Source organism: Moschus berezovskii, chromosome 4 (assembly GCF_049115385.1).
Source record: "Moschus berezovskii isolate FMDL1 chromosome 4, NW_MosBer_1.0, whole genome shotgun sequence".
In the NCBI taxonomy this organism is placed as follows: domain Eukaryota; kingdom Metazoa; phylum Chordata; class Mammalia; order Artiodactyla; family Moschidae; genus Moschus; species Moschus berezovskii.
In genome coordinates this window covers 18,870,734-18,889,936 of record NC_142463.1, presented here as the reverse complement: position 1 = coordinate 18,889,936, position 19,203 = coordinate 18,870,734, and the positions used below count along the sequence as shown (strand labels likewise).

Genomic DNA, 19,203 nt, shown 5'->3' with positions numbered 1-19,203 from the left:
AGCGCCCGTGAGAGATGTCACTGCAGGAGAATAGTTGGTTCGGGGAGATGCTTGTACCAAAAGGAAGAAAGGACAGTGACAGCCTTTTCTCTGCTGCCTCCGCCGCCGAGCTCCCTGGGCCGCCCGCCCTCCTCCTTGTGGGGGGGGTGGGGGTGTGGGGGTGCTGGCTAATGAGCTCGTCTGCAGTACAGCTCTGCCTTCCCCTCCTTGAAGTTCCCCGGTCCCTCTGAAGACCTTGGGCCCAGGATTAGCACACACCAAACACCAGTGCCCCCCCCCCCACCTGCCCAGCAGGGAGTTCCTTCTGATCACCCTGCTTCTGCTACCCTGGATGAGGGAAAGAGGTGGGGCCAGGCCAGAGCCATTGGCGGAGGGTTCACTCCTGGAAGGCTCCAGCCTCTTTGCCTTCCTTAACAGAGTGACCATGTCCACTTCTCTGCAGTGGGCTCTTCCTTCCCAGAGTTCCCATCTTCTCCCCGCCTCCCCACCCCATTACATCTCCTACCCATCCCTGTGCTGAACTCTCCTCCCAAGGCAGGGGAGAGCGTGAGGACTCTGGCCAAGGGCCCAGCAGGGAGGATGTAGATCTGACCTGGGACTTGCTGGCTGAGCTGGAGAGCTTCAGAATCAGCCAGAGCCCAGTCTGGGCTTCTTGGGATGACCTGAAGGTGGTGAAGTGTTGAGGTGAGGCCTCTGTGACCTGATAGACCTGTTCCTGGCCATCCTGGAGAGGCAGAGGGGTGTCTCGCCCCCTGCTCCTGGCTTTGGCCATCCTCAGGGCAGGGAGGCTGGGAGGGGAGAAGTCAGCACAGCTCCCTTATGAGGAGGGGGGAGAGACCGCTGGAGTGTGTGTTTCCCCAGCACTGCCACCCCCTTTCCCCCCTCCCCTGACCCCGTCCAGTTCTTTCTAGCGTGTCCCAGAGAAGATGAGCCGGGGGTGGCCAGCCACCAGAAGGGACAAGTCTGCAGGCATCCACAGGGCCTCCACTGGGCTGCCTGCATAGTGCTCGGGCTGTTCACACCTTCCTCCCTGGGCTGGCGCCCTCGGAGCCCAGGAACATCTGAGGAACTGGCTCTTGCCAGACACCAGTCTCTAGTCTTCAAGAGATGGAAAAATGGATGGATGGATGAATGGAGTGGCAGATAGGTGAAGGAGGTTCCAGTGTCTGTCTGTGTGTGTTGTGTGTGTCTGATGCACTGGGAAGTACAATCTTTGTTTCCCTACCTTCCTAGCCCCAGGCCCGGCTTGGCCTCCCCTTGTCTCTCTGTATCTCCTGTCAAACCATCGCAGACGTAAATGACAAAGAAATCAGAAAGACAGATCAATGCCGGCCAAATTAGCACTTGCAGATAGACTGTGCGGGGATGTCAGCGCCCTGACCCCTGGTGATCTTGCAGCCTCCACTGCTGATATTATGCAAATTGCATCCATCTGGCAGGACCTGCGTGCTGGCTGCTCCTACTCGGAGGAGTAATGGGCTGGGGTGGGCAGGAGTGTCGGAGCAAGAGTCGTGGAGTGAGTGTGTGCATGTGTGAGCATGTGCTTGAGTGTGTGCGAGGGCGTGCGGTGCCCACTGAGCACTGGGCGGTGATGGAGTGATTGACAGGGCAGATAAGGGGCTGCATTGGATTCCTTTGGGCTGGGGGATTAGGAGCAGCCACAGATGGGAGATAACCGGACTTCATTTCAGTTTATTTTTCTCCTTATCCCCTCTCCCCACCTTCACTCCCCGAAAAACACAATCTCTGTAGTTTGCGTTTCCATCAATATTTGCAAGTCATTACCACTGGTTTAAGGTGAGAGACAATGTCAAGGCCCAGACCGGTCCAGCCCTTCCCCCAGTCCCGTACAGGTCTGGTACCTTGACAATGAATACCCAGAGTGACCCAGAGAGCCTGCATTCCCGTGGTGTTCCTAGCACCCCTCCTCCCAAGCCCACAGTACTCAAGGGACGATCTCTATCTCATGGACCATCCCTACTAACCTGCCTCATCTGACCTCAGTGCCACCTGACAGTCCTTAAGCTGGGCTCCTGCCCCTCCCGCCTGACACTGCTGTGTGACATCCCTGCCCCCAAATTGTGGCTCCAGCATCAGAGCTCTTACCCTGGTATCAGCTGGTTCCCCTGGGAGCTGCTCTTTTTTTCTACAGGGCTCTGAACCCTTCCTCACAGCTCTTTCTGTCTCTGACATTTTTGACCCAGCTGGCAAAGTGAGGCCTGCGGAGAAGGGAATTTGTTTGTCCTGGGCCGAATCTACCGTCCCCACCTGTATCCTTCCGTAAGGTTTGCTGAGTGCCAGGTGTGGCAGAGAGGACTCTACACCTGTTACCTCTGAATCCTCCAGCCCTGTGAGATTGGGGCTGCCACCTAATCGTATTTAAGGAAGCTGAGGAAGGCTGTCACACACCCAGGGCAGCAGAGCAAGGAGCGGGGAGAGCTGGGGTTCAAATACACGTCTCTCTAGAGTCGGAGCTCTTCACCACCCAGCTCCCCTGCCTCCCTGCTGTGCCACCAGCCCCAGACGCTCACACATCGCCATGCCTGGATCTGTTTAAGGGAACCATCCATGTACAGTAGGCCGACAAATTCCTTCAGCTCCTGGCCTCTGAATGCAGACCCTGACCCACAGCAGATCCCCTGAACCAGCCTCAAGGGGACAGGATTCAAACACAGCTCACCCTCAAGAGCTATGTGTCTGAGACAGTCGGGCTGTAACAAGAAGGACACACAGAGGACAGAATGCACACAGCGGCTGAGCCAGCCCAGGGACATGTCACAGCACGCAGCCTCCAGGGCCCCGCCGCTCAGGGAGAGGTGCTGAGCCGCTCAGGCCAGCCAGCTGTGGCCGAGGGTCCAGCTGTCCCAGGAGCCCCTCCAAAACTGGGTCCCTGCTGTACCCTCCCACCAGGCAGGGTTGGGAGCTGGGAGTGCTGGGGACATGTCCGGGGACACGTGTGCAAGGGGAGTTTGTCCTAATGAGGAGAACATGGCTGCTAGTTAGGCGAGGGGCGGGCGGGGAGCCGCAGAGCTGATTGAAGGCAGGGGCAGGGGTCAGACAATTAGGCCCAGATCCGGCCGTTTGATGTGAGTTCTGAGGCCTCAAAGCCTCCCTTCAGCCCGCTCCCTCCACTCCCTCCTCTCCCTCCTCTTTCCTTTCTTCTTCTGCCCAAAGGCAGGAAGGATGGAAACGCTTACTCTCCCTGTTACTATTATTAAACTCTGCGGCAAGCCAGCCAGACCCCAGGACTCTTGCCCACAGTGGGCACCCCAGGACCCCCAGGAGGCTCCTTGGGCCCCGAGGAGGGGTGCAAATCTGGCCAGAAGCCAAGGCCAGCTGGAGGACAGGGACGAGCTGAGCCCCAGGGCAGTGTCACCCACCGCCTCTCTTGCTTCTGGCTGACTGAAGAAGGTCGCCCAGTGGGGAATTTGGTCCTGGGGCCTGCTTAGACCATCACCTCCTGCAGCCTCCCAGTTCTTTCCTGTACTGCCCTGGGGCCTTGGGGGTCAGGGCATGGATCATTCATCCTTGTACTCCATCACAGAAATCATCATCTGTAGCCCCACACCTTGCCCCAAGATGAAGATGCAGAGTCACATGGCTCCACGGCGCTGTCACACTCATACACCAGAGCAGAGCCGCAGCCTCATGTCACAGCCGCACGCACCCTCACAGGGTCCCGTACACCCACAGGGCCTTGTGCAAAAGCCCTGACTATGTGGCGGCAGGGCCCTGGGAACTAAGCCCTTCCCCTGGGGTGGCTGGGAGCAGTCTGACCTTGTGTCTGGGGTGGGTGGGTGTCCGTCCCTTCCAGTCCCCCATCCTTGGTAATAAGTCTTGAGAGCTGGTACTGACCAGAGAGCCGGAGGAAGCTGGACTTGGTTGGGGTGGGGGGAGCGGAGAGGGAGGGTGGGAGCAGAGATAAATGTTAGCTCATTTCTTCCGTAATTAGTTACTCCCTCATCCCCGCGTTGTAATTGTGAACAAGCTGTAATGTTTAATTAGTCTGTAAATGAAACCCCAATTTCATAATGGCCTGGCTGACAGGGCTAAGTGAGCAGGGGGGTAGGCGGAGGGGAGGTAATAGGGAGGGCCTGTGGCGGGGGTGGGGGTGGGGGCTTGCGGTCTCACCTTCTCTTCTCAACCCCAGCCTGGTCTCTGGTTGGGGAGGCTCTGAGACTGATGGCATCCTTGCCGTCCCGCCTGTAACATCCTCTCCTCAGGCCTTTCTTACCAGCAGGAGAGGGAATCCAGAAGGGTTCCTGACATTCTTCTCCCTCCCTTCCCTTCCCTTCTATTCTCTTGTTGGCATACCACAGTCACAGCCCAACCTAGATGCCTCTGGTTGGAGAAACGGACAGTGGGGGGGCTCAGGCCCAGTGACCCCAACAAAGATGATGCTTCCTCCCTAGGTCCAGCCTTCCCCCTCCCCAAGTCATCCTACTAAGAGACCCTCGCTTGCTGGCACCTGGACTTGAGGATATGGCCCAAGACCTCAAGGAGCCAGTGATTGGCATAGATAGGCTCCGCCCCCTCCAGTGCGGCGGCTAAAGGCAATCAGCCTCCGCGCTAGGCTGACACCCCAGGCCAGACGTGGCTCTCGGCAGGTATCCGCAGACTGCGATGAACCGGAGCTGCCGCAGGGGGGAGCCCCCGGCCCCACCGCGGCCTCATCGGTCTCTCCTGTCTCCCCCACAACATCCTCACCGTCTGCACGCGCCCCCGCCCTGCCTGCTGCAGCCATAAATCTCAATTTACGAGGGCGGCTCTGGTGGGGGAGGGAGGCAGCGCTGCTAATGACGGCTCCTCAGCCGGATTTTTCATGTTGCACAGTCATAAATTTTTAAGAACAGCATGGGCAGCACGTTAGCGAGTTACCGAGGCTGCCTCCATGCTGGCTGCCTAGCTCCAAGAAAACAGACTGAGCGGGGCAGAGAAGGCGTTTGGGGCAGGGGTGAGGCTGGGTCAAGCAGGCAGGCAGGCCTGAGCCTTCTCACAGCTTGGGTAATGCTGCCAGAGCAGTCCCTAGTTAGGACAGGCACATGGGGTGGGATCAGCCATATGGGCACCCAGACCCTGGCGATGGGAGCTGCTGATGGATGCCACTGCTCCATGACTTGACACCGTGATGTACGGAGAGCCTGGAGACATGGATTTTTCAAAGTGGACACTTTGAATAGAATTACAAACCCCCAACCATGTGCACTGTGAGGTCTTTGCCCTGGCAGAGCTACATTTGGTACATAAACAAGGTCCCTTTTAGGATTGTTCTCAAGATTGGGGGTCGCTGGAGTCACCAAGGGAGGTCCCTGGGGGAATCTGGACGGGGATCCCGCCACAGAAGGGGCAGACCTGTGGACCTGCCTGGAGCCTTGCTGACCTCATAGTGATTACACCCATCATTTCGGGTTGTGTGGTCCTGGGTGAGTCATTCACCTTCCGTGAAGGAAGCTATTTCTTCCTCTTTAAAGTGGGATTGATGATGGTTCCTACCTGTGAGGCTTACCGTGAAAGTATGGTACCACCCTGAGTATGAGTTAGCTCGTTTATCTATATAAATCTCTGGGAAACTTTTGAGGGGAGTGTCTGGGGAAAGATCTTTGTGGGGGATGGTGGGCATTCACTTGACTTCCAGCCTCGGTCAGGTCCCCTCCCCTGCACACTGGACCTTTGGTGCATCCAGCCATAGTCCTCAGTAAGAAATTGTTAGATGCCCCCTTCTCCCCCTCCCCCGCACTAGATTGAAAGTTCCCTGAGGGCAGGAGTTTACGTCTCTTGTTCAGCTTGTGTCCCCAAAGCATAACATAGTGTCTGACTCCTGTGGGTAGATAGTGGATAAAATGTTGTTTGAATTGAGTTAAACTGTGCTGAGACAGCCCAGGCCCACCCCTGGGTGCCAGGGCAGGGGGAGGGGGCCAGGGAAGTGCCTGGAGCTGAGGTGGTTCCCATTAGTCCTCATGATTAATTCACAGCCACACTGTGATGGAGTGGGCTTGTCCCCAGTCAGCGCCTCCGCTGGGGCCCACCTGTTAGCGACAAACAAACAAAGGGGATAAATAATGCATTGGGAGCTGAGCCAGGCAAGGCGGCGGTATTGAAATTAATAGGGATTAGCTGAACAGCTTGAGGATGAAATATTTACCAGGTGGGACTGGGCTTAGGGAGGGCAGCCCCCCTTCCAGAGTCCCCAGGCTTAGTCAGGCCCTTCTCCAGGGCATCACTGCAGGGACTATGGAGCCCCAACACTGCTCCTTCTGCCCCTAGATGTCTTGATTCAGGACGGGCTGGCCAGGTCAATGAGAGCTCAGGTCCCAACCTGTCTCTTGGCACAGGAGATCTTGGGGAGATAAAGACACTCGGAACAAGTGGAGGTGGGGAAGGAGCCGAAGCTGCCAGCACGTGGGAACCTGGGGCAGGATTGGGGCTGGGGCCTGTCTGGGCTGCAGGCGGCAGGTATCAGGGCTAGAGTAGGCTCATTGTGATCTTGTCCCCCCATCCTTCCCTCTTTTCCTCCAGTCCTTCCTTTCCTCCACTTATTATGTGTCTACTGAGGGCTTCTGTGGAGATAACCTGAGTGCCCTCAGGGGATTTGTGGTCCAGCAGGGGGTGACAGAGGCAGTCACGTGGAGGAACAGTGGGTGCTGTGGGAACACACAGAAGGGGTTCCTAACGTCAACATGGGGGTGCAGGCAAGGACCTCAGGAAACCACAGCAAGCTTCTGACCCTTGGGACGGCGGCTGAGCAGTGGTGGAAGAGCTTCCCAGACAGAAGGAAGAGCGTGTGGAAGAGCCAAGAGGGGGAAGAGGGTGAATTCCACAGTCCGAGAGGAGTGCGGGAAAGACGAGGCCCCAGAGGGGCCCTGGGGAGATCCCGGAACTGAGTGTAGGGGTTTGCACACTACCCTTAGAGCGGTGAGGCTTTGTTGCAAGTGGTGGTGGTGGTGGGTGTCCGTTGTTTTAATTATGAACTTTTTACTTGGAACTGGTCCTCTGTTTGCAGAAGCTTTTCTTACCCAGCTTTCCCTAGTGTTAGCCTCTGGCCCAGTCACAGTACAGCCGTCACCAGGCCGTTAACATTGGTCCCATACTGTTCACTAAACAAAAGGCCTTATTTCAGTTTCACCAACATTTCCACTGATGTCCTTTTTCTGTTCCAGGAGAATTGCAGGGGTTTAAGACAGGGCGTGAAATGACTGGACTTGTGGCTTAGAAGGACACCACAGAGGAGGAGATGGAGAGGGGGCAGCAGTGTCTCCTGGTTGGGAGAGGTTGGAGCCTGGACCAAGAGGATGGTAGTAGGTATACAGGTTCAGAGACTGTTAGAAGATCTGCGGTAAATAAAGCTTAGGGGTAGGTAAGTTTGCTGAGGGAGAGTGCAGACAGTAAACAGGGAAGAAGGCCACTGGTCGCTCTGAGCGGCGCCTGTGTCGTAGGGGCAGTCAGGAGAAAAGGTGGCCTGGACAGGGGAGCTGGAGGACGGGAGGGGAGAAGGGCGGTGTCACTGAAACCCAGAGAAGAGTCTCAAGGCCTGCGTCAGTCCACTGAAGCTATGTCAGAGAGAAAGGGGATTACTCACAATGTAAGACCCCTGAAAAGCAGTCAGGTTAGACTTCAGAAGTAACCTCAGGACAGTTCCTCTGCTGTATCAGGATGAAAGACAAGGACTGGCCCAGGTGCAGGGGGCTGGCTTCTGTGTTTCCCATGAAGTAGGAGACAAGATTGTGTGGGTGAGGCAGTCAGGGGTGATGTTGGGGGTAGGGGTTAGAGAGTTGTAGAAAGTAGAGAAAATGTGAAATTGTCACTAAGGAAAAAGAGAGCATGCACACTGATCAGGCACATAGAAAATGGGGTGGTGTTCATACACCCAGGTGAGGTTGATGAATCTGTAAGGTTACAATTTTCTCTAGTCACACTCAGCCCAGATGTAAGCTTAAAGAAGGCAGAGTTTGGTTTTTCCAGGCAAGGGTGATAGGAGGAAAAGGGAGCAAGAGAGTTGAAACTACTGTCAAGAAAGGACTGAGATGATAGACTGTGGAATCCTGGCTCCAAATTGAGGTGTATCAGTTACGTTGCCTGGACAAAAACTATTTGGTATGTACCCAATAGCCATTGACCTTCTTCCTCATTAAACAGAGCCCCTGGATAATTAGGGGCAACATGGTGTACCCAGGTAAATACTACTTTCTTTTTTTAAGTTTCTTATACAACTAGATGTTTATATCTCTGAGTTCTGGCTAGTGAGATAAAAAGAAAAGTGTGTGGGACTGAACACACTTGTCCCTTTCAGGAGCAGTACTGAAAGGGAAATGACTCAGCTGGAAAATACATTAGTCTTGCTTTTTTCCTTCTTGCTTTTTCCTAAAATGTGCATGTGATGGTTGGAGCTTCAGCAGCCATTTTGGACCATGAGATAATCTAGAAATTGGAAGTGACATTGCTAAGAAGGGCAAGGGAGAAAGAAGAAACCACGAGTGAGTCTGTTGACTTTGTGTTGCTGTGGGGCTTTGAAAAAGTCTACTTAAATTGCACGTGACATACATAAAAATCCTTTCTCAGTATTTTCTTCCTTCTCTTTTCTCCTGGGTTCCCATCTAAGCTTGACTTTTTTTAGCCTTTATGGTAACATGGCCTGTATCCTGAGATACAGCAGGAAACAGTTTGAGCAAATATTTTAAGAGAACATAGCAGGGGTTACCAGTCACCTAGCCTCAAATGGTGCCCTTGCTGCCCTTCGCCTCCCCCGGTTTGTTTTCTCACTCTCTTTCCTGCCTTTCCTTTCTGTATCAGTTACTATGCTTTTGGCTACAAGAAAAAGAAAACCCAATTTAAATCTTAAACAATAAGAGGGTTTATTACGTCACAAGAGAGGTAAGGCTGTCCTAGGATTGGTTCATTTCGCATCTCAGCAATGTTATCAGGGACCCAGGTTTTTTTTTGTTTTTCATTCTTCTGTTGTTTTATCTTCAGCATGTTCTTCACAGACTAACTGCCCTCAAGGCTGGAAGATGGCTTCTTTGGTCCCAGACATGATGTACAGACATGAAAACGTCCAGCCAGAATATAAAGGACTATTTCCCCCTCATGCTTCTCTTCTTAAGAGTCAAGAAAATTTCCCAGAAGGTCTCTCAGCAAACTTACCATCATATCCCAGTAGCCAGAATGCTTGGCCACTCCTAAACCCATGACTGGCAAGGGGTTAGGATCCCCATGAATGACTCAGACCCTGGAGGTTCTCCCTGGGTCAGGGAGGGAGGAGCGGGCTCCACCAGCTCTGCAGAGAGGGAGTGGCTGTTGGATAAGCAGTCAACAGTGGACAGAGGAGAAAGATGAAAACAGGAGGGGAATGTACCTGGAGAGATTAGGGATCTAAATGGTTTTGAGGTTCCAGTGAGGGGAAAGGAAAAGTGTATTATTGTCAGTAACTAGGGATATATGAATTTAGTGTTTCAAAGGACGAACAGTGGAGGCTGTTAACAAGGTGGAGGGTGTGACTGTGGAAATGGGTGAAAATAAGACCTAATGGAGATGGTCGTTAGTGCTGACGGCAAACACCAAGAGGCTGGCAGCAAGGCTCTCAAACGACAGGATGCAGAGGCCATGACAGGCAGGGCGCCCGGGAGGGAGGTGGCCATGGTCTGTGTTGATAGGTCATGCTCACAGGACAGGCCTCAGATAGGCTGCTGGCCCGTGGCTCTGGCGCCAGGTCACAGGTGCCTGGGGCATGCAGACAAGCAGCCTAACCTCTCTGTATCTTGGGTGTCCCTTTGGAAAGAATCTGCCCTCGTCGGTCAGGCCATTCTGGAAGGAGGTGAAGCCCCATCACCTCCCCACTGGAGCCACTTCAGGACCCCCAGAAGACAGTTCCACAGAAGACCCCTAGGGACAGGCTAAGGTGGGAGCTTGGTTGGGGCAGAAGAGGCTGCCAGGCCTGGTAGGTATGCTCAGCAGTTCTTAGTGGCCACTTCTTCCTTGCTTCCCTCCCATGCCTGGTCCTCTTCACTTGGCCTTAGGTTATCAAGCACTCTTAGCCATGGCGTCCAGAGCCAAGAGGAAGGTGAGGCTTCTTGGCCCCTCTACCCCGGTGGGGTCTTAGCCGGGGACGAGTGGGGGTGGCGGGCACCCGTTGTAATGGCCAGAGCAGCCGCCCTGTTACTACGGCGTATTTCACTTTTAATTCTGACATATAATGTAATGATCTTTTTTAAGGCCCGATGATATTATCTGCCTGACTAGATTATTGAGTCTTCATCATCTCCAGATAAATTTATGGCCAGGACGAGGCTCAGGATTTATCATCAGTCAATAGAGCTCGATACTCTAACAAGGCGTGTAATAAGATATACATATTTAATGATCCAAGGGGAGGAGCGCTAATGGGAGCCCAGAGTAACTGGTCCACGGGGCTGGGACTCTGCCCTGGGGCTGCCATAGCTGGAGGGGCATGGATGTGGTCTCTGCCCCGTGGTCCCCAACTGAGGACTGCCTTAGTCTCCTCCTGTCAAGACCCTGAGGGAGAAGCAGACAGGAAAGGGTGAGGCAACAGGGATAGTGTCAGAGCTGGGCCTGGAGGGTGTACACGCGCCCCAGTGGAAACTCCTCTCCCTGCTTCCAGGCCTTGGAGGGCTTTGGGGTGTCCTTAGACCTGTATGCCTGGGCCCCTGAGAGTTAGGGCGGGCCCACAAAGGGAGGGAGTGCCGGGGCTGCGTGCCCAGCCCTCACTGATGGTGACGGATGGTTTTTCATTACAGCCTCTCAGGTCCTGCCCGCGCCCTGTGTGGAAATTCTATTTATTCCCTAATTTGTAAAAATTCCCTCTTTATCTGATCCCAATCAGGGCGGGGTAATTGGCTCTCTGGGGCAGCGGCTGGGGTCCTTGATGAAGAGCTATGTGGATGTACCCGGCCCGGCCCCCGCCCAGCCCGCCACCAGGGCCCACAATTAATAATGATTTGCAAATGGCAGACAAGCAATAACACAGAAAGATGTGGCGTCCGCGCTGCCTCTTCATTTCCTCCCCTCGCAGATATAAATGGCCACAGAACAAAAACCCAGCACTATAAATTCTGGAATTAGTTATTCACCGGGATAAATGGGGCCTGGAGCCACCCGCCCCTGTCTCCCACCACCCTTCTTGCCTACTTTGCCCAATCCGGGTCTGTCCCCAGGTGTGTTCCTGAGCCTGGCCCCTGACTCAGTCCCCCAGCTTCCTCCTAGACCCTTCTCTACCACTCCAGCTCCCCTTCCTGTGTGGCCTAGAATTGGGAGAGGACGCTTGGGTCTGCAGCTTCCTCAGCTTCCGCCTCTTTTCATTGACCTCCTTGGCTGCCTGACTGGGCTCCTGTCCCTGCACTGCACTGGGGTTTGAATGGAGTTGATGTGTCCTGCCAGGCCTGGGAGTCTAGACCTAGGTTATCTTGGGTGCCTTTGGCATTTGGGACGTGTCCTGTCATCTGCCTGGCCAAGTCTGAGTCAGGCTCCTGGTGGCCACATGTTAGTGATAACCCTATAAGTGATTCTGTGCTTACTGGTCAGGCTGTCTCGGGCTGTTGGCACAGGCGTTTCCAGGCACTGTGCCCTCTCGGCCAGGCGCATCCTCTCCCCGCCCCCCAAGTGGCTGCGAGCTGGCGGGTAATGGGCGTGTAATGGCCTCATTTCCATGCCCGGCCTCCAGGAGCGGCGGTAAGTGTTTGATTGCCTTAATTTCCAAACACATCATTATCCCAGCTTTACCAGCGCTTAATAAACACTTTATGAGGATTTTTTTAAAAACATCTTCGGTCCGCATACTTCTCTGAAGTGATAAACTCTAATTAAGTCTAATATTTAAAAATATGGTAATGGTGAGTTGTTTGAATAAGTGGACTGCATTTCTGTAATTTCATTATTACGTAAAACACGCTAATTATTTGGAGCGCGCTTATTACGGAGAGAGAAATCGCCTGCTAATCAAGATGAAATTGCCTTTTCCCCTTATTGTGGAACCACCGTCATCCTTCACCATCAGCCCTGTGGCACCTCCAGGCACCTCGGTGGGGTGGAGGGGGTTGTGCGGTGGTGGTGGTGGGGACTGGAAGAAGGGGTCACTTTGGAGTTGAGGCTAAGAGGGCCCTGTCTGGGGAGAGGGGAGGGAGCTGCAGGAGCCCTGTTGGTGGGGAGAAGGGAATCTGTGTCTGGGGTGGGGCGTTCCCGGTGGGCCAAGGTCACCCTGTCTGTGGGTCCCGGGGACTGTGTGGGCTGCGTCTGGGACAAGGAATGGGATAGCAGAGTATTTCTGTTGGAATAACAATATTATCATTGGATACTATTGGAATAACACTACCAATACTACTAATAACAACTAACCCAGCCACTGTTTTAAGCACTTCACAAATAAAAACTCATTTCATCTTTTTAACAACCCTTTGAGGGAAGTAGTTGCTATAATTATCATTATTATTCCCATTTTAGAGAAGAATCAAACACAGAGAGGTTAAATAAAGTACAGTAATCTGCTCATGTTCACACAGTTGTCCAGTGATGGAGTTTGGATTCGAACCCAGAATCTAGGGATACACAGGGGCCCCCTGCTGACTTAGTCCTGTATTCCCTGCCTTGGCCTCCTGTCTTCTGAGCTCCCATTTGCTGCTGTGCCCTGAACTGCACCCAGCTATAGCTTGAGATGCTGCTCCCAGCACTGAGTAGCCGACTTAGCAATAAAAACATAGTATGCCAGTTAAGTTAGGGTTTCAGATAAACAGCGAATAACTTCTTAGAGTCAGTGTGTCCCACATGGGGCTGGGAGCGAACTTGCTCTGGCAGTCCCTCTGACCCTTTGTGCTCAGGCACGCTGAGGCCAAGACATCCTAACAGGAGGAGGCGGAGACGGGATGAGGTTCTAGAATGTTGACGTGCGCCAGGTTCTTGCCGTCTTCCTTGTCATGGTTCCTGCTCCTTGCACTGTTCTCTCCACGTATCTTATGGGTCCCTGCTTTGTATGCTCCAGCCCCGTTCCTCCCTGGCTCCCGGAGATCACTGTACAGTGTGTTGCCATGCTGAGCATTTTAGGCAGGGGACCTCAGGTTATGTCTGAGTCTTCCTTTAGGCCTCACTGTCTCACAGCCTCGTAAGGTCAGCAGCTTGTTACCCTTCTGCTCCGGTGTCCTCTTAGTATGACTTGCCTCTTTGGTCATTTCATGTTCATTCTCTTTCCTGGCTCTGACAGATCCACGTATGGAAATTGTATATATGATAGAGGGATCATGTCAAAAGTGGGGGGCAGGTGTGGACAGTTCAGTCAGTGGTGGCAAGACAGCTGGGTATCCACTAGGGGAAAAAGCAGGTTAGATCTTCTCACCACACAGAAAAATAAATTCCAGGCAGACTAAAAAGTCAAAGTTTTCATAAAGTATTAGATGAAAATATATGATAGTTTTCTAATAACACTGGGACAGGGAAGGCCTGTTTAAGCAAGCTGTAATGCCCAGAAGCCATAAAATAAATGCCTGATAAGTTTAGTTGCCCCATAGAAGTCTCAAGACTTAATACGTCTGAACCTGAGTTCATCACTGACCTAAGCCTGTACTGGCTCCTGTTTGCCTTATTACAGTGAGTAGTACTCAGATCCTAGACGTGTGCCTCCTCCAGCCCTCCTAGTCTCCTCATTAGGTCTTGCTCATTCTATTTCCTAAAAATCTCTTGCCTCCGTCTGCTTCTCCACATGACCATTATCTCTCCACCTTCATCTCCACCATCACTGACCTTGTTCTTGGCCAGTATTTCTGACCTGGGCCAGAAATACATAGTACAGTTTGCTAGCTGGTGTCTCTGCCTTCTGAGTTAACCCCTCCAGTCCTCAAAAGATAATTCTGAAACTCAAATCGGAGCCTATCATGCTTCTCAAATGTGTCTTCACCATCATTCCCGGAATAAAGAAATTAAAGCTCCCTAGTTGGGCATTCAGGGCTCTGCAGGGGTTCCTCTAGCCAGCCAGTGCTGACCTTGCCGCTCCCCTGTCTCTTCTTCATCACCCCCACCCACCATCTGCTCATCTTAGACTTGGGGGGACACTCCATATTTCCCATGTGAAAGTGTGCCTGTGCTGTTCACTATGCCGCGGACACCTCCCCACCTTGCTGGCTAGCCTCCTGCATTTTTAACTTACTCCTCCCAGGAATCTTCTCCTGACCCTTGGGCTGGACGAAGTGCCCTTTTTGGCGCCTGCTTTTCTCATAGCGATGTTCACACGGCGCCACTTTTAACTTACTCCTCCCAGGAATCTTCTCCTGACCCTCGGGCTGGACGAAGTGCGCTTTTTGGCGCCTGCTTTTCTCATAGCATTGTTCACACGGCGCCACTTTTAACTTACTCCTCCCAGGAATCTTCTCCTGACCCTCGGGCTGGACGAAGTGCGCTTTTTGGCGCCTGCTTTTCTCATAGCGTTGTTCACACGGCGCAGTCTCTGAAGTTCCTCGAGGGCAGGGAGCCGTAGGGTCTGCAGGCTGTGGCCCAGCATGGGCCTGTGCGCCTGGCACGCAGGAGGTGTCAGTGTATTTGCTGAGTGAGTGAGTGTGTGAATAGAGGGCCCTCCAAGAGCTTCCTGGGCCCCTTCCCTCCTGACGGTGGCCCTGGCCCAGGCTCCGCATCCTGTCCTTTTTCAGTTCCCAGAAAGGGCACCAGCTGGAACGTGTCAGCTGCAGGGGGCTGCCCTGTGTGAATTCTCACAGGCTGTCCTGAGTGATCTGAGCCACCCTTCACTAGCAGCTACCTTGCCAAGCAGGTATTTGACTACCCTTGGGCCCAGCCAGCAAGCTCATCCTGTGAAGTGCCAACCCCACTCACCTTTGAGGGATGTATGCAACTAGCCCTTCCCCCCCATTACAGCCTTGGCAATATAAAAACATTAAGAAGTAATTCCAACATTAAAAATATTAATGCCCCCCAAAAGATGAGGGCAATCTTGTCACAAGTTGATGATCCTGCAGAAACATAAAGACAGGTTAGTCTTCTAGAATTTGGAGGTGAGGAAGACGTACTCTTAGAGGCCTCTGCTGTGGGCACGAGGCTCCCTGCTCTTGACCCCGCAGAACAGCCTCAGACTGGTCCCAGTCGCTCAGTGATGAGCCACCGGGTGGGACTGCTGACCCAGGGCTTCGAGCCGAGGACTTTGTGGGAGGCCATTTTGTTATCAGGCTCAGCAGAGCTCTGTCTGAACTTACTATTAACAGCCCAGATTGGTGTCTGTGCTGATCAGTGGAGCGCTGACTCTGCGGTCCGCTTCCAGGGGTGGAAGCCCAAAGCTGCAACGGTGCCGACCTGCTGGGTGAGCCCAGCCTGGGTCTCTGCATCACGATAGACTGGTTGCAGCAGGTTAGACTCTGGAACCCCTGGTGGACCAAGTCAGTAGTCAGAGTCTGTGGCCTGAGGGATAAGTGGTTTCACCAAGTGTGCTGGCCCCTGTCCCCTATGCCACAGATTGTACAGGACACACCTTCTCACCACTGGACCACCCTGAAAACTAGCATCCTTGCCTTCCCGTCAAGAAGAGATACTGCAAACATAAAGCATGTGCAGACATGTGTCAGTTTCACTCACTCTTTCCTCCCGTAACACTCAGGTAGCACCTCTTATCATCCCGGGGAACCTGAAGTTTGGGGAAACTTGGCAGTTGCCGCAGGGCAACAGCTAACTGGTGAAGTTAAGACTAGAAACAGGTCTATCTGACTCCAAAACCTACTTTGTCATTTTCAGAAAACAGTTAAGTGGCCCCCTGAGGCTGGAATCCCGGGGTTGAGGGTAGAGAGTGGCAGGGGTGAGACCAGAGACAGCAGGGATCCAGTTTTGCAGGGCTTTAACCTCGGAGTCATAATGAGTGTGTGGACTTGAGGGCAGGGAAGCCACGGAAGAGATTTAAGGAGAAAAGAATGTGATCAGATTTGTGTGAGAAAGATCACTTTGGCTGTGAGAGAATGGATTAAAGGGGAGAAAGAAGCTGTTGGAAGAGCTGGGCTCTGGACTGGGACATGGTGCCAGAGGGAAGGGAAGATGACAGAGGACGACAAAGCCTTCAGTTTATGCTTGATTGGACTGGGGGAGAAGGCAGGATGCCAGGCTTGAATCGGGTTTCTTCTCGGACATTTCGGGGTGCCATTCACTGTGATGGAGAACACGGGAGAGTGAAGGAGCTGTGGGGAGGAAGCTGGCTCACTGCTGGCCATCTTGAGTTTGTGTGTGAATCTAGATGTTCCCGAGGTATCTGGATCTGTGGTCTGGAGCTCAGGAGGCAGTTTTCAGAAGTAGCTGGAGCTCGGGATGTGGATGAACCCCTCAAGGGTGTAGAGTGAGGAGGTCAGGGCTGAGACTGGGGTGCATGGACCTTCACCCAGCCCCAGACCAGGCACAGGTGGGAGGTCAGTGCTCGCCCACTGGATGGCTGGTGGCCTGAGGGGAGGGGCTGGGCACATTCACTTGGGCCAGGGGAGGCAGATTGAGCGATTTGTCCAGCAACGAGGGAGGAGCCAGATGAAGTCAATAGAAAACTAATTTTCTTTTCTGCTGGAAGAAATGAGGTGTGTGGCCGCTGGGTAATTGCAGATAACGAGGGGACTTATTCTTAATATGCACAGTGGCCATGGTCCCCAGAGTGTCAGAGACAGGAAGGACTGGAGGTGCCCTGACAAGGCCAGATTTACTTGGGAAGAAAATCACCCTATCAACAGTACCATCACAGCTCCTGGACCCTGTCCTTAAGGCCCTTCTGTCCTGTTCCCACACCCGCCCCTCCTGCACAGCCGTTCCTGCCCCATTCCCCTTCCTGCTGACTGCCTGGTTCCTCCTGTCGCAGCCCCCTCCCTCCACCCTCTACCTTCACAGACCAGGCGTACACACTAAGGGAGACAAATGATGGGGCGGCAGCTGAGCGGGGTGCGTGTCCGGCCCATAAACCACAAGGATGGGTCACGTCTGGAGTTGCCATGGCCGCCACTACCCACCCATCTGTCTTCGCACTGTTCTGCCTCAGACCAGCCTTCATGGCTTCCCAAATGCCTGGGGTCACCTGTCTGTGCCCACGTCCACCCCAGCCGGCTACATTCATTTGAGCTCTGAGCAACAGGACTGTGTGTGACTTGTCTGCCCTGTGCAGGGTCTGCAGAGCTGGGGTCCAGCTGATGGCATGAGGCTTGGCCTGACCAGACTTGCCCCACTCCCACAGCCGTCCTCGCTCTGCTCGGGCCCCTTTCCTAGTCTAAGATCCTGGCAAGGAGAGGCTGGGAGCTCACTGGAAGGGGTTGGTCCTTGACAGATGCAGGGCCTCCTGACCCCACCTTGACCTTACCACCACCCACACCTGATTATGACATCGGCGTGCAATACTTCTGCAGTCCTAGCATCGATCTGGTGAGGGCTGTGGCAGCTGAGGTCCCAGTTGTGGTGTACGACCACCTATGGATGTGGGAGGGGGGCGGTGAAGGGAATCCTGGTCCCCAACCAGGACACTGAGGCTCCAGGAGTACCTGTGCCTGTGGCTACCCGTGTCTGGGGTCTGGGATGGTTTTCAGCATGGAGTTTCTCATGGGAATCAATACCGAGGACACTGTTGCCAGGGTCTGGCAGGTGCGGATGTCTTTAATCTGAGATACTGCCAGAGTCAGGGTCTGAGGCCTACTTGGGAAGGAGAGCGAGCTTGGGCTGAGCTCCACGGGCGTGTCTGGTAGAAGGCTGCTGGCCAGGGCGTGAGAGGACCACAGGCCTGGCCCTTCTCTGCTGGCCGGGGCTGCACAGAACCAGGCACCCAGGCAGCTGCTGCTGGAGCGTGTGAGCCTGGGGCCCCGAATGCAAGTGCCAAGGCTCGTGCCTTGTCACTAGTGATTATGTCCTGGGCCACGTCTCCCACACACACGCAAGTGCCGGCAAAGTCACCCTGGCCGTGGGCGTGATGAATGGCCGCACAGTAATGAAATGGAGACATCAAGGCGGGTGGCGGGAAGACGGAGTGTGGCGGACGGGCCGTCCCCACGCGGCGGCAACAAGAAGGATCGCCCAGCGGCCGGGGGCCGTCAAGGGAGAAATTACACATTTACTCTGCCTTTTTCTTACTGCGACGGCGCCCATACATCACCGCTGGGGCCGGGTGGGACACGCCGGCCAATTTCCAGCATGAATTATGGGACTGAGAGGCCCTGAGACCAGGCTTCCTGCCGACCCAACCTGAAGCTGGAGATGCTGCCACCTGGGGATAGGACACCCCTGGTTTAGAGCCTTTGGCTCCTGAATCTGATCCTGCTTCCCACGATACCCATTTAGGAGCACCTTGGGCCCACAGGGGAAGGATCTGGGGCCCACCTAACTGTTTCCTCTCCCTCCTTTTAGATGACTGCAAGAACATTGCCAACATCATGAAGACACTCGCATATCGAGGCTTCATCTTCAAGCAGACGTCAAAGCCGTTCTGACTGGCCGAGGATGGGATGGGGCAGGACAGGGTAGCTGCTTGGCCCAGCCCAGAACCTTCCTCTCCCTCACCAGAGGGGCAAAGGGAGAGTGGCACAGCTCTGCGTCCAGAGTGTCCCCCAGCTCGCCCTGTGGGCTTCTGCCCTGGGTAAGGCCTGGCTACTTGGCCCCTTTGGAACAGACACTTTGTGCCCCCTGCCCCCACCTCTCAGCCTCAGCCCAGTATCAGCCCCTCCCACTGTGGGCCTGGGCTGGGGGCCTCCTCCTCACCGCCTCGTCCCAGTACACAGGCTTCTGCTGGGGCCACAAGCCCCCCTGTGCCCCTCCCGTCTGTAGTGCATGGTGTGTGGTGCCCCCCCGGGCTCCAGGACAGATCAGGCCCCACCTTGTGTCTGCCCCCGTCCCCGCTGTGAACGTGCCACTGAATAAAGTCGGGGAAATGAGGCCCTGGGTGTGTGTGTTTGTGTGGACCAGGTGGTGCCAGGCCCGGCAGCGTCTGGGTGTGTGGGAGACAGCACATGCGCCAGGCCGCCAGTGAGTAGAGCTGGCGCCCGTGGAGCGCCTGAGGCCCTCTCTGAACACACACAGGGCTGCGGGGGCTGTCCGAGCAGGAGGCTGTGTCAGAAGCAGCTGGGGTGCATAGTCGTTGCTGTATGTCAACCAACCTGAGTGTGGAACGACAGATGTTCCCAGATACAGGAGTTGGGGGAGCTGGTCAGTGGTTAAAGGGCTGCCAAGGGCCTCAGCGCAGGCAAGCCCCAGTGCCACCCCTCCTGC

The 19,203-nt window shown here is 54.4% G+C and overlaps 1 protein-coding gene across 10 annotated transcripts in view; it reads left to right on the top strand.

Annotated features, from left to right (window-relative positions):
- ERI3 (ERI1 exoribonuclease family member 3) overlaps positions 1–18,871 on the top strand; it is a 129,542-nt gene extending 110,671 nt beyond the window's left edge. For all 10 annotated transcript variants that reach the window (XM_088835242.1, XM_088835243.1, XM_055403826.2 and 7 more), the window contains one exon: positions 18,346–18,871. In XM_088835242.1, coding sequence (XP_088691368.1) covers positions 18,346–18,428 — 83 coding nt within the window. In that variant the 3' untranslated portion in view covers positions 18,429–18,871. The remainder of the gene's footprint in view (positions 1–18,345) is intronic.
- The last annotated feature ends 332 nt before the right edge of the window (positions 18,872–19,203 follow it).